Source organism: Rosa rugosa, chromosome 5, assembly GCF_958449725.1.
Source record: "Rosa rugosa chromosome 5, drRosRugo1.1, whole genome shotgun sequence".
Taxonomy (NCBI): Eukaryota; Viridiplantae; Streptophyta; class Magnoliopsida; order Rosales; family Rosaceae; genus Rosa; species Rosa rugosa.
The window spans coordinates 54111670-54123256 of NC_084824.1; the positions used below are offsets into that span (position 1 = coordinate 54111670).

Consider the following 11587-nt stretch of genomic DNA (forward strand, 5'->3'; position numbering starts at 1 on the left):
CATGCTTTGAATGTCTGATCAATGATGCTGATAGGAGCTGCTAATTGCATGAGCATCAGTGAACGGTTTCTGATCTGAATTCCCCGTCACAAGTTTTAGGGGAAGATGATAATTGCAAGAGCATTATTCCAACTTTGGAGGACAAAATTTACCTTATTCTTCTGACCAACTTCTGACTTATATATAATAGGATACAAATGAAAATGCCCCGAAAACATAGAAGCAGCTAGTAGGATAATACATTAGACAGCTTGTAAACAATCGTCAATTAGACAGTTTATACCTCAGCACTAATCTTACAGTTGGAGAAGGAAAAAGCAGCAGATTTTGAAGTGGCAGAGACAGTTTGACCAGAGGGTTTCGAGGTTCAGGTGAACGTAATTGTCTAATTAACTATTAAGTATGGGGCTTTCTAAGAAAGTAAGAAAACATAACACAGCTATCTCATCAGAAATACTACAAATCTAAACTGATGAACCAAAACAGAGATCCTATTTCACATTCTTCCTCGATCTGCAGGCTTTCATGTTTAGAAATGAGAGGAACAAGTCTGAAATTTTGAGCCATGTACTACTATTTATAGTGAGCTTTGAGGTGGAAAGTGGTCGAAATTTCCACCTACATGCAAATTTGAGAGATTAAAGATATCGAGAAGCTCTCTCTTTGCACTCCAACAGAAAACTAATAGTTCAAAGCTAAGGTGCTGAAAAATGAAAGTATCCCTTTTAAGATGGAAGTATCTTCCTCCAAATCTGCACGAGTATCAGACGCGAGTCTCAGAGTGCATTTATCAGTTGTCCAATTGATCTTAATACGTATAGAGTTCTTTAAGAGTATAAGAATCCTTAAACAAAGTACGAAAATGATCAATCATAATACTTTCCAACTACTAATTTGATCAAATGTGTGATGCATTACATCTCCATCATTTACATATTTGTTTTGATCTATCCATAACACAATCATTTTTATAAGATGCGCCATTTTGCTTATCTTCATATTGTCTATTAGTACAACAAAATGCCAGAGGGCCACTACTGGATTGTGCCATGGAGGTGTTAAAGCTTGTCTCACCCGCAGTAAAAACTAAACAACACACTCAAAGGTGAAAAATCTCAATCACTCAATGTACAAGAAAGTTGAGAAGAAAAATAATATAAAACTATCATAATGTTATACAAAGGTTACACAAAAGACGGATCTGAGATAATGATGTATAAGGGGAATCCTGTTAGAATACAGAAACATGAACCTAGCAACTCAAACCCGATTATATCCAATTGATTTGCTAAAGAGGCGGCGAATGTATACAACTTGTAAAGCACTTGCAGCAACTAGCATGATGTACTCTCCCACTGTGTAGAGCACAACACGCTTTCTTGTGCTCTCATTTGCTGTAGTAGAAACAAAAAAAAAAAAAACAAAAGAATGTGAAGATAATTAATAAAATTCTATAACTTATCACCTAAAAAATTCTGTCACAGTAATGTATTTAAGACTTCCAAATCTTTTGTTTTAACAGATGAGTTTATCACATTGAGCAATATTTCCGGCTACTTATTTATTCAGACTTATAATTCCAAAACCAGGGACACCAAGGTATTATCAAAATATATGGCATAGTCTAACTGCAAGGATATGCATTGCTTCATCATTATCAGTTTTCATTGAAAAAGGGAAACAAAAACGTACTATGACGATGGCGAGCATCACGTGCTTTCAAGTACTTTTGTTCCAATGTAACTGACTCCAACGCCTCTCTAAGCTCAGCTATCTTCACATTAATAGGGTCTAGATGTTCTGCAATAAAACCAACATTCAAAGGTTAGATGTAAACAAAACAGTATAGAGATTAATTATTCAAAAAAAAGAAAAGAAAAAAAAGTCCTCAAACATATCAATTGGACCAAGACAGTTCATTGGGTAACAGGCAAAGCTGAAAACTATTTTTCAGTTAAGGCCAAAATCTCATCCATCAAATAGCACTTCCAAATTGGAAAGATAAATGTGAACATATAGAATTATCAAAATAGATTTTACAAACCATCCTTGGCAATGTTGTGCTCAGTAGGAATATGGCCGACATGTATATTGAATGAAACCGTTTCTGGAGTTGAGTAGGGATTGTGAAAACAGAACTTGTACATTCCACTCCTTGGGGCCTTAAACTCAAACTTATCTCCAGATGTTCCCTTTGAAGTGTGCACTGTATTACCCCCAGGAGATGTCACCTGCACAAAATACCAACATTATATATATTGTTTGTCAAAAGAGTATGAAAATGCACCTAACAGACGACCGTGTAGACCAGAAGAAACCAGCCAAAGAAATGTAAAGAAGTATTGTATGGGAAACTCATGGACCAAAGAATAAATGTACATACATACATATATATATATATATATATATATATATATATATATATGTACACACAGACACACACACGTCCCTATAAGAGATATAAAAGATAGCTTCTCAATCTTGACCCACTTAAAATCATAGTTCCGTTCCTTTAATAGTTTTGTGAATCCTCTCAAATCACAAAAACTCTGAGAGGACAGTGGAACTGCCGTTCAAATGTCAGACATATTTCTACTAGTAAAACATTTCTGATGCTCTTACGAAACAACAAATAAACATCAAAACAATTCTTCTGAGAAGCAAAGTCTGTATTAGTAACTTCAGTATCAATCAGCAAGTGAACAACCAATTATTCTGAGTCCTTACAAACAAGAAACTGACGCCATCCACCAAAAAAATTCTTTTACGGATCAGTTATAGGGGGTAAACACATCAGATTTGCTTCCAAGGAAAAATGGGCTGATAGGAACCAAACATAGTAAAATGACAGCCAAGGACTGTGAGTGTTGATAATGATAAGTAACATCTTTGAAAGGGATATGACTTTTACGATCATGATGGCTCCTCATACTCTGCGCACATAAAGGTCGAATCTATATCACTACTTCTTATCTAGGAGAAGGGATATCTTGAGTGGTAATTTTTACTAAAGTCACAGACGTATCTCTAAAGAATACCATTCCAAGATAGAAGTATGGCGAGATAAGACCAACAGCAGATTTAGCCTATTTGAACTGAATTACTTCTAGCCCTTCTCAAAGGCTTTTCTAACATTCCCTACATGCTTGAACATTCGTAGTTCCTTAAAGCTATTTTTAGTCCTATTAACGAGTCCGAGTAGTATTTCAATAAGCTCGATATACCAAATCTTCATACAAAATGTCCCAAATTTGACTTTGATTACCTAATAGCATCAATACTCCAACTAGCAGAACCCTCAAAATTGAGATCAAACAATTCAAAATCCAAAACCCAAAGAAACCAATAAACAGATCTACTCCATACTCCACATTCCACAAAACCCCCAAATTGGGCCACCCACAAAAACCCTAAAATTCAAATTTGAGACCCAATCCAGACGCAATTGCAGTATCAAAAACAACAAAGAGGGGCACTCACAATTAAATCGAGACCCGGATGATCGCTGGCCCAGAAGATATCATGGTCGACCACCACGAAGTTCCCCGAAACGACGTCGTCTTCGTAGAGCACATACTCGTACACGCATTCCATGTCGTTCACCGTCACCGATAGCGACGCGATTCGCCCCACAAAGCTCACCAATAGAATCCCCATCAAGATCACGCCTTTTCTGCTCTGCCAAGACTCCATTTTTTTAAATTTTTTTTTTTTTTGGGTTTTCTGGGTTTTTGAGAGTTTCAGAGAAAAATGGAGCCTTTGAAGAAGAAGAAGAAGAAGAAGAAGCAGTTGGGTTTTTTTTGAGTTTAAAGTAAAGTGAGGATCGAGACGTGTTGTGTTACTATTAGTCCGTGACACGTTGCTCCGGCCACGTAAGCATCCGGGTCAACTTTCAAATTTTGGGCCTGTACGTGTGGGCTTGTTGTTTTGGGCTGTCACTGTCTTCCATTATTCCATACAGGTTTTAGTTATAAGATCAGCCTATACATTCGACTAGCAAAAACCCTAAACCCTTTTGAAGATGGCACAGTTGAGCGTTTCATCAGCAGAGAGCGTAGCGAATATTGAAGAGCTTCTTAGTCAGATTCTTGTATGGGTTCCTGCTCTATCTCTGATCCGTTTCAAGTGCGTCTCCAAGCACTGGCTCGCTCTCATCTCCGACCCCGAGTTCCGTCGCCGTCACACCCTCCGAAACCCTAACTCCAAAATCTCAGCTTTCTTCTCTCCCCAAACCAGTGAAGAAACCTTCGAGTCCATCCGTCTTGGTAACCATGAAATCCCACCTAGGTGCAATCCCTTCAAAACCCTAAACAATTCCGTCGCTGATGAATCAAAGTTGAGGATTCTTCAGTCCTGCAATGGCCTCTTTCTCTGCCATATTCCTATATTTGGAGAACAAACAAAACATCATCCCGTATATGTTGTCAATCCCACAACCAACCAATTCCGGGTTCTTTCTTCTCCAACTGTCAAAGAAGACATGGACATAATGGCTTTTGTACGCTACGCTTTGGCTTTTGATCCTTCCACATCGCCTCATTACAAGGTGGTCTGCGTGAATAACTTCCCCCATTATTATAAAAGGGGGCAGCACAAAATAGACATATATTCATCTGAGACCGGAAAGTGGAAGCGTCTTGAGGTTCCTTTCTTCCCAAGCCCCTCTGACGTGGGCAGACACCATGATTCCATGAAGCAGGCCATGCACTTTGACTCCAGGAGTAGGGAAGGCGCCGTATACTGCAACGGCGCAGTTCATTGGACAAGAGACAGAGGGGTAGAAAGCTTGCCATTCTGCTGGTTCCCAGATGACAGGGTTGGATTCACAAGAGAGGAAACTGATGTGCTGCACTACTTCGACATAGGCCAAGAGCGTTTGCTGGTCGCTCCAGCCACCCCTCCTGTCCCCTTGGTTGTCAAGAACATTCCACTGAAGGTTAGTGGTTTTGGCTGCAAGACTCCCACTGTGTGGCCGTCACTGACTAAGAGATATTTTGGGGAGTGCGGTGGCTGTTTGTACTTGATTGAGACTTATAAGCATTGTAACACTCAATTTGACGTCATGGAGATGGAGAGGGACTACTCTGGCTGGCTTGTCAAGTATCATGTTGATCTTAATCCTCTGGTCGCAGCTCTTAATCCTGGACAAGATTGGAATGGTTTTGAAGTCTTGTGCCTTTCTCAAGAGGAGGAAACAGATAACGGGGTTGAGGATTCTTCAGCTGATCTTTTATTGCACATGCCTGGTAAGGTCATATCTTATAATTTTTGGAATAAGAGCTTCAAGACATCTGTTGAGTTGGCCAATAAGGAACTTTTTCTAGCTTCACGTCATAATCATCGTACTCGAGAGGATGTTATTTTTCCTTACATGGAGACTCTAGCTTGTTTGTGAGGATGGAATCTATATGTATCCCGGCCCATGCATATTATGCTGCTATTGCCCTGTAAGTTATGCTTTCTATTAGAAATACCTATCTATTTATTACAATGGTTCTTTCTGGATTATCAGTCAGTCATGGTTCGCGTAATCAAATTATGCGTTGTATTATAAAGTACTTCTATTTACTGATTGCAGTGGTATTTTCCTAATTTATCTGTTATTCGTGGTTTGTCATAATCAAATTAACACAAGAAATTTACAAAAGATTTAGCTAGTCAAAGTTAGCATTTGGGATTGCATGTGTACATTCCTAAATCTTGATCCGTGGAACTTGTTTTCCCAGGTGTTCATTAGTCATTACTACTGGAAATCTAGCAAAATTTAGCCAATCTTTACTGTATTTGAAAACAGCATATGAAAAATGTAAATTAGTAAAACTAACCATAGGGAATGTACATGTCCTTAATGCTACCTATTTCTGACTTACCGGAAAGTTGGTTCTGCCCGTAATAGTCATTAGCATTCCCCAATGGTTATCAGTGGCCGATTTTGACAAGAACTTTTGGCACACTTGTGATCTTCAATTTAATTACTCATCTTGTAAACTTCACAAATAAGCATTTTTAATTCCCTCGTCGTCTTAAACATCAAAATTAGCATTGAAACTCGAATATAATATTGATCAACAGATACAATGTCCCAAAAAAAATAAAAATAAAGGTTCAACACTGTAAAAGGTTAAAAATAAAGGAAATTAACCATGTTACACTTTATTGAATAATCCACTAGAAGTCTTTCTGGCTAATCCATTTCCATTTATTTGAGATTAGCTGCAGTACTAGAACTATGAAATTTATCTTTTACATAGATTGTGAAAATTTATGGTTTACATAAATTTTCTCTTCCATTCTAGAACATACTCAGCAAATCAGAAGAAAACAATGCAGTTCTCAATTGTGTCGTATATCTCCATTGCCATTTGTTTTGTTTAATCAGTTGCTTTGGTTGATAATTTTTGACGTAGTCTTACTGTACATAATATCCATGGTATCACTGTCAGACAAGCATTACAGTGAAAAATCAGTCGGGATTTGAGTGAAGCAGACATGAACCAGGAATTATACATGCATAATTGAGATACTAGACATTAGTTAATTTGTATTTAAGTTTAGGCCGGGTATTTAATCCTTCCGGCTAATTTTAAATTTTCACAGGAAGAATCAGAACTAAGTGAGCACTGCTATTCTTTTCAATTTCTATTCTTCACTAAACGGGTTTTGGATTGAATAAAGTAATGAACCTTAATAAGCACCGCTATTCTGAAAGTTCAGGATACAACAACACCAGCATCATGGTAATAGTTTTACTACTTCCGTAAGTTACAAAACAAGGCAAAGAGAATAATACATATAGTTTATTCTAAGATGATTACAAATACTTGCATACCGATCGGTTTGGAACTCGGTTAAATCCTGCAACAGCGTCTTAAGGGAAGCCCCAGTATCATGCCACTTGATCGCTGCTGCTGAAAACTATTCAGCAACCACCCCTGTTAATCACTTTAATGGACAAGAAATGCAATTGGACCACCCATGATCATCAATATTCTCCGAAAATGGTGGGACCAATTCAGTGAGGACTCATACCTGATCTCATCATCATGTAGCCAACCTCTGACTATTAGATCCTCTGCATTTGTTGAATCCTGGTGTCTACAGTTATGAAGTAAGTCAAAAACCAAAAGCAAATGGCCAAATGCACATTAAATGGAAACAAAAACCCAGCCAACGACGTTGCTCAAGGAGGCCAAATTTCATTGCTGATTTCTACCTCTCAACTGGAATTAGCATCGTCCAACTCTTGTTCATTGTTTCATTGTTTGGATTCTAGCTAGGAGACAGCAAGGTTTAATCACATAACTGAATTGCGGTTTGGAGAGGACTGTATATAGAGGTTTGGGAACTTATTCTAGAAAGAAATAAAAAAAGAGAGATAAAGATAGAGAGAGCCATTTTGTTCCTTAAAAAATTTAGGGATTAATGTCATGTTCTTCTCATTTTCCTTACTAGTGTTAGGGGATTAATATCAATGTCAATACCTTATGTGTAGCCACCAGCTAACCTGTCTCAAAATAGTGCATATACTAACTAGCAAACTATACATATTTAGGACTGCTACTGTTTACATCAATTTCAATTAACCTATGTAGTTCTTATCATGTAAAGGCAGCCATATGTTCAATATTATGAAGTTACACTTGCTAGGCTAAGTTTTGAATTTTTCTTCATTCAATGCTCATCAAAATTGTAGGTGATATACATGGTAATGGGAGTAACAAAATAGCAGTTCTAATGCAGTAAAAATCAAGATATATAGATCATGCCGTTTTCTGCTCCAAATGCAGACATGGGGGAAAGAACATTGGGGATTCAATTGAAGCAGACATGGGTTGGGTGTAAAATGCATTCAGCACCAGGACTTGATTTATAAAAGATTACATGTACATGTACTGTGTGTTAATTCGTTAGTGTATAGTAAAATAAACCATCTATAGTTTAATGTGATCTTCAGATAAAAAGTTCAAGTTTCTTTCAAAAGAAATGGCCAAAAATTGAATTGAAGGTACCTGTGTCATGTCAACTGCATATCTGATTATATCAAATGTAACTGAGAGGGGTTCAAAAGGAATAACCACTCCTCGCTGGCCGGTAAGATTGACCGACACATTGTCTAGTCTTCATTAGCTGGACCTGCATTGATACACCATAGCAATTACATATATTTTTAACTCCATCAGTCCATCAACCTCCCGTTCTTTCCTATCATAGCTAGAGGTACCTGCTCCTTTTTCTTAAGGTGTATGGTAACCCCAGATGCCATCCATTTATGCTGATTAGTTTATGCAACTATTATTGTGCTAATTCCAAATGTAACTAACCATGAACTAAAAGCTTCGAAAAACCAACAAATCTCAACCATAGCCTTACAGAAACAATATACCTGCACAATCTATGCTATCCATATATGCTGATTAGTTTATGCAACTACCATTTTGCTAATTCCAAATGTTACCAGTATAGATCTTGTTGCGCTCTTCATCGTAGAAGAGAGCAGTATTATCTTCCAATGTCATGCAATGTGGAATGATTCTCAATTAATTCAGTATGCATGGGATTGAGCCTTCCTATCAATTACTTCAATTAATCCTCTGTTCATAAGTCATACATATAGTCTGTTTGTTCTTGTCGAGTTCTTTTAATTATTTTTTTATTTTTTCTATCAAGTTTTTTTTTTGAAGGAAGTAGGTCAGCCCTTTCATTATAATTCAGGAAGCAGTACAAAAACGAAACACCCCTATGGGGTCGACAGAAAGAATCGTTCCTTAGAACCTCCTGAAACTCTATTCTAGAAGAATAAAATCCCAAAAAAATCCCGAGTACACCCACCTTTTGGTAAATTCACGCACTTTTATTCTAACAAAAACCTAGAAACCTCGAAGCTTACATAAAATGGTTCCAACTAAGGCACTGGTTTTTGCGACCCAAAACAAAAATTAAATAGCACTATGGGCCATAGAGACTCAATCCATCCAACCCCCTAGCAAAAGGGTAATCCAGCTCGCTTGAAACCCTAGACCAGTGTGCCCAAATCTAAGGGTCACAAACCAGTTCAAGGCCCAGCAGCACCAAGAGCAGGCCCAAAGAGTAGGGTACACCAAAGCCCTAGCCCCTTGAGCCCACACGTGTTCTTCCACCCAACAACCACCAGATGCGCCGTCGCCGATACCAGTAGAGGGGAACACCCCACAACCGTCACCGCCAGTCCACCACATCATTCCTGGGCGACCAAGACGGATCTTCACTTCCCCCACCAGCCTGCAGCAGAAGCCACTCCCGACCCTGAAGTCGACAGCCGGCTCCGATCCCGATCCTGATCTCAAAAGACGATCCTAATCTCCGGCCAGCCGCCAAGGATACGGAACTTCGCCATAGATGCAGCAGTTCCTCGACCCGAGGCCAGTCCCGCCGAAATCCACCATGAGCGTCGTTTCCCTTTTCCGATCCCCGCCGAAATCCAACAAAAGCATCTGGAATACCAGCCACCAACCCGTCCACCACGACATCAACCTCCAATCGGATCTCTTGGTTGACGACAGAAGAAGAAATAGAAGCCCCAGACCAAGGTGGCTTCCCATCTGAATAATCAAAAACAGCAAACAGCAAGAACCATAGAGCCACAAGGCTAAAGATGACCGTGGCCATCAAGTTTTGGGAATTTTGGGAGTTTTGTCGACAAAGGAAGGCTGCCGAGTAACCCTAGCAAAGCGCTAGGTCAAAGATATTATTTTTTCTATCAAGTTAAGATGGCATATATAAAAAAAGGGGATGTGTACGTATTTAGTGAATAGGTATGGTGTATTGTGAATGGGGATAATTTAGGAAGTATGAGATTGTGTTTCTAGTACAATGTTAAATAAAAAAAGTTAATATGTGGTGTATTAAGTAGAAGATGTGTATCTAGTATTTAGCAATGTGTGAATAAATTTTTTTTTTTTTTTAAATAAAGGAAGTTAATCATGTTACCTTTCATTGAATAATCCACTAGAAGCCTTTTTGGCTAATCCATTTCCTTTTATTTGAGATCAGCTGCAGTACTCGAACGGTGAAATTTATCTTTTACATAAATTGTGAAATTTATCGTTTACATAAGTTTTCTCCTCCGTCCTAGAACATACTTAACAAATCAGAAGAAAACAGATTTTATGCCCTACATCTCCATCTTTCTCATTTTTCCATTGGCTCCTGCAGTCCAGCACATTTGTGAGCTTGTGGCAATATAGTTTTTTTTTGGGTTAGGGTGCGCCTACATATGTTGTTCGTCATGACAGAAATGTACATTTTCAGGTAGTGTGTGATAGCAGATACAAAGCAAAGTTAGTGCTAGGCCATCTTATGCTACTAAAGGAAAAACAGTACTGTAATGTCTTAATTTCCTTTTCATTGTAAGCAGTTTGGTATAAGGTTTCTAATGATATGCAAAGTAGAGTCATAGTTGCTCTTTAATCCCCCATTTTTTCAAGTGAAATAGACTGAAAACACAATCTCTGTTATCTCAACGTGAAGTGCTTTTGTTATTGGAGTTTGTATGCAAGAAGATTTTAAGCCCAAGGGGTTAATTACAATGGAAAACTCCAAGAAGCAGTACTCACAGCATCAATTCCATCTTTAGAAACAAAGAAAACCAACTTGTACTTCCTCAAGAAGGTCAGCACATGCCTGCCACATCACCTTGAGGCGGAATTTAGCCAACGCCAGACTAGAACTCTTAGCTGATACCAAAAATTGATTTATTTGATCCAATCAGCTCATTCGCCAAACTTGTTTATGAATTTGGAAGTTGTAATCTATAGATGACAACTTAAACTGCCTCTGGCATGTAAATGTGCCAGGAAGATTTTACTTAAAGTGATAGTTTCACATTCCATTTGCTTTACAAAATGACCATGTGGACAATGCAACATCGTGTCTCTCAAACGTGATATGTTTCAATAAATTGCAAATAATGAGATATAGGCACTTGAGCATAGAAGTATTAGCAAAAGTATAGGGCACAGGTATAACCAAGGCAAACAATAGCACATACCTCTACTTATTCAGTTAGATCAGCATGGACCCATTTTGCCTGAATCTGCGACCATTCCAAGTGAAAGTTTATAGTTCCCACTCAAATGGAAGCATCAATCAAAATGTATAACATTAATCACCATAAACATAGTAGTAAGTAACAAAGTGAAACCAACGAAATGAACTAGAAACCAAATATTAATACTGGATCATTTGTTTGCACTACCTTAATTGCAGTGCCTATTTAACTATTTATTCTAAGAGGATTACATATATACACTTTAAACTCAGCTCATTGATCAGTTTTGATGAATAGAAATGCTTTTTGGAAAGAGCTTGATCCTGCAGCAACCTCTAAAGAGACTCATGCCAGTTTCTAATGAATTAGAACTCTAATCAACCACCACATATGATCACTTCAATGCAATACAGGCAATCAGAGCTTTTCAAGAACAACGCATTAGAAATCAAAATTGCCATCAATTAATGAAATATTAAGAACCAAGTTCTTTCATAGCGTGAGCACAACTAAAGGGACATAGCATGCACGTTTGCTTCTAGCTTATTTGTAGTCATTTCG

General features: G+C 38.1%; 2 protein-coding genes across 2 annotated transcripts; one reads left to right on the forward strand and one right to left on the reverse strand.

Moving 5' to 3' along the window:
- Positions 1 to 1129: 1129 nt before the first annotated feature.
- LOC133709808 (transmembrane emp24 domain-containing protein p24beta3) lies at positions 1130 to 3770 on the reverse strand. The gene is made up of 4 exons (XM_062135692.1): positions 3481 to 3770; positions 2045 to 2231; positions 1693 to 1800; positions 1130 to 1394 (listed from the first exon to the last, which is right to left on the reverse strand). Exons 1-4 carry the CDS (start codon positions 3691 to 3693, stop codon positions 1261 to 1263), a joined length of 642 nt encoding a protein of 213 aa, XP_061991676.1. The 5' UTR covers positions 3694 to 3770; the 3' UTR covers positions 1130 to 1260.
- Positions 3771 to 3776: 6 nt separating this feature from the next.
- LOC133711909 (F-box protein At5g07610-like) lies at positions 3777 to 5432 on the forward strand. The gene has a single exon (XM_062137981.1). It carries the CDS (start codon positions 4022 to 4024, stop codon positions 5393 to 5395), a length of 1374 nt encoding a protein of 457 aa, XP_061993965.1. The 5' UTR covers positions 3777 to 4021; the 3' UTR covers positions 5396 to 5432.
- Positions 5433 to 11587: the final 6155 nt, after the last annotated feature.

What these genes read in the sequence shown, in the direction of transcription:
- LOC133709808 (XM_062135692.1), bottom strand. Translation starts at nt 3,693, where the DNA reads ATGGAGTCTTGGCAGAGCAGAAAAGGCGTGATCTTGATGGGGATTCTA. An exon ending in GCACAACATTGCCAAGGATG is followed by an intron (nt 1,801 to 2,044) that starts GTTTGTAAAATC and finishes GTTTTATTGCAG; the next exon opens with AACATCTAGACCCTATTAAT. An exon ending in TGATGCTCGCCATCGTCATA is followed by an intron (nt 1,395 to 1,692) that starts GTACGTTTTTGT and finishes TTTCTACTACAG; the next exon opens with CAAATGAGAGCACAAGAAAG.
- LOC133711909 (XM_062137981.1), top strand. Translation starts at nt 4,022, where the DNA reads ATGGCACAGTTGAGCGTTTCATCAGCAGAGAGCGTAGCGAATATTGAA.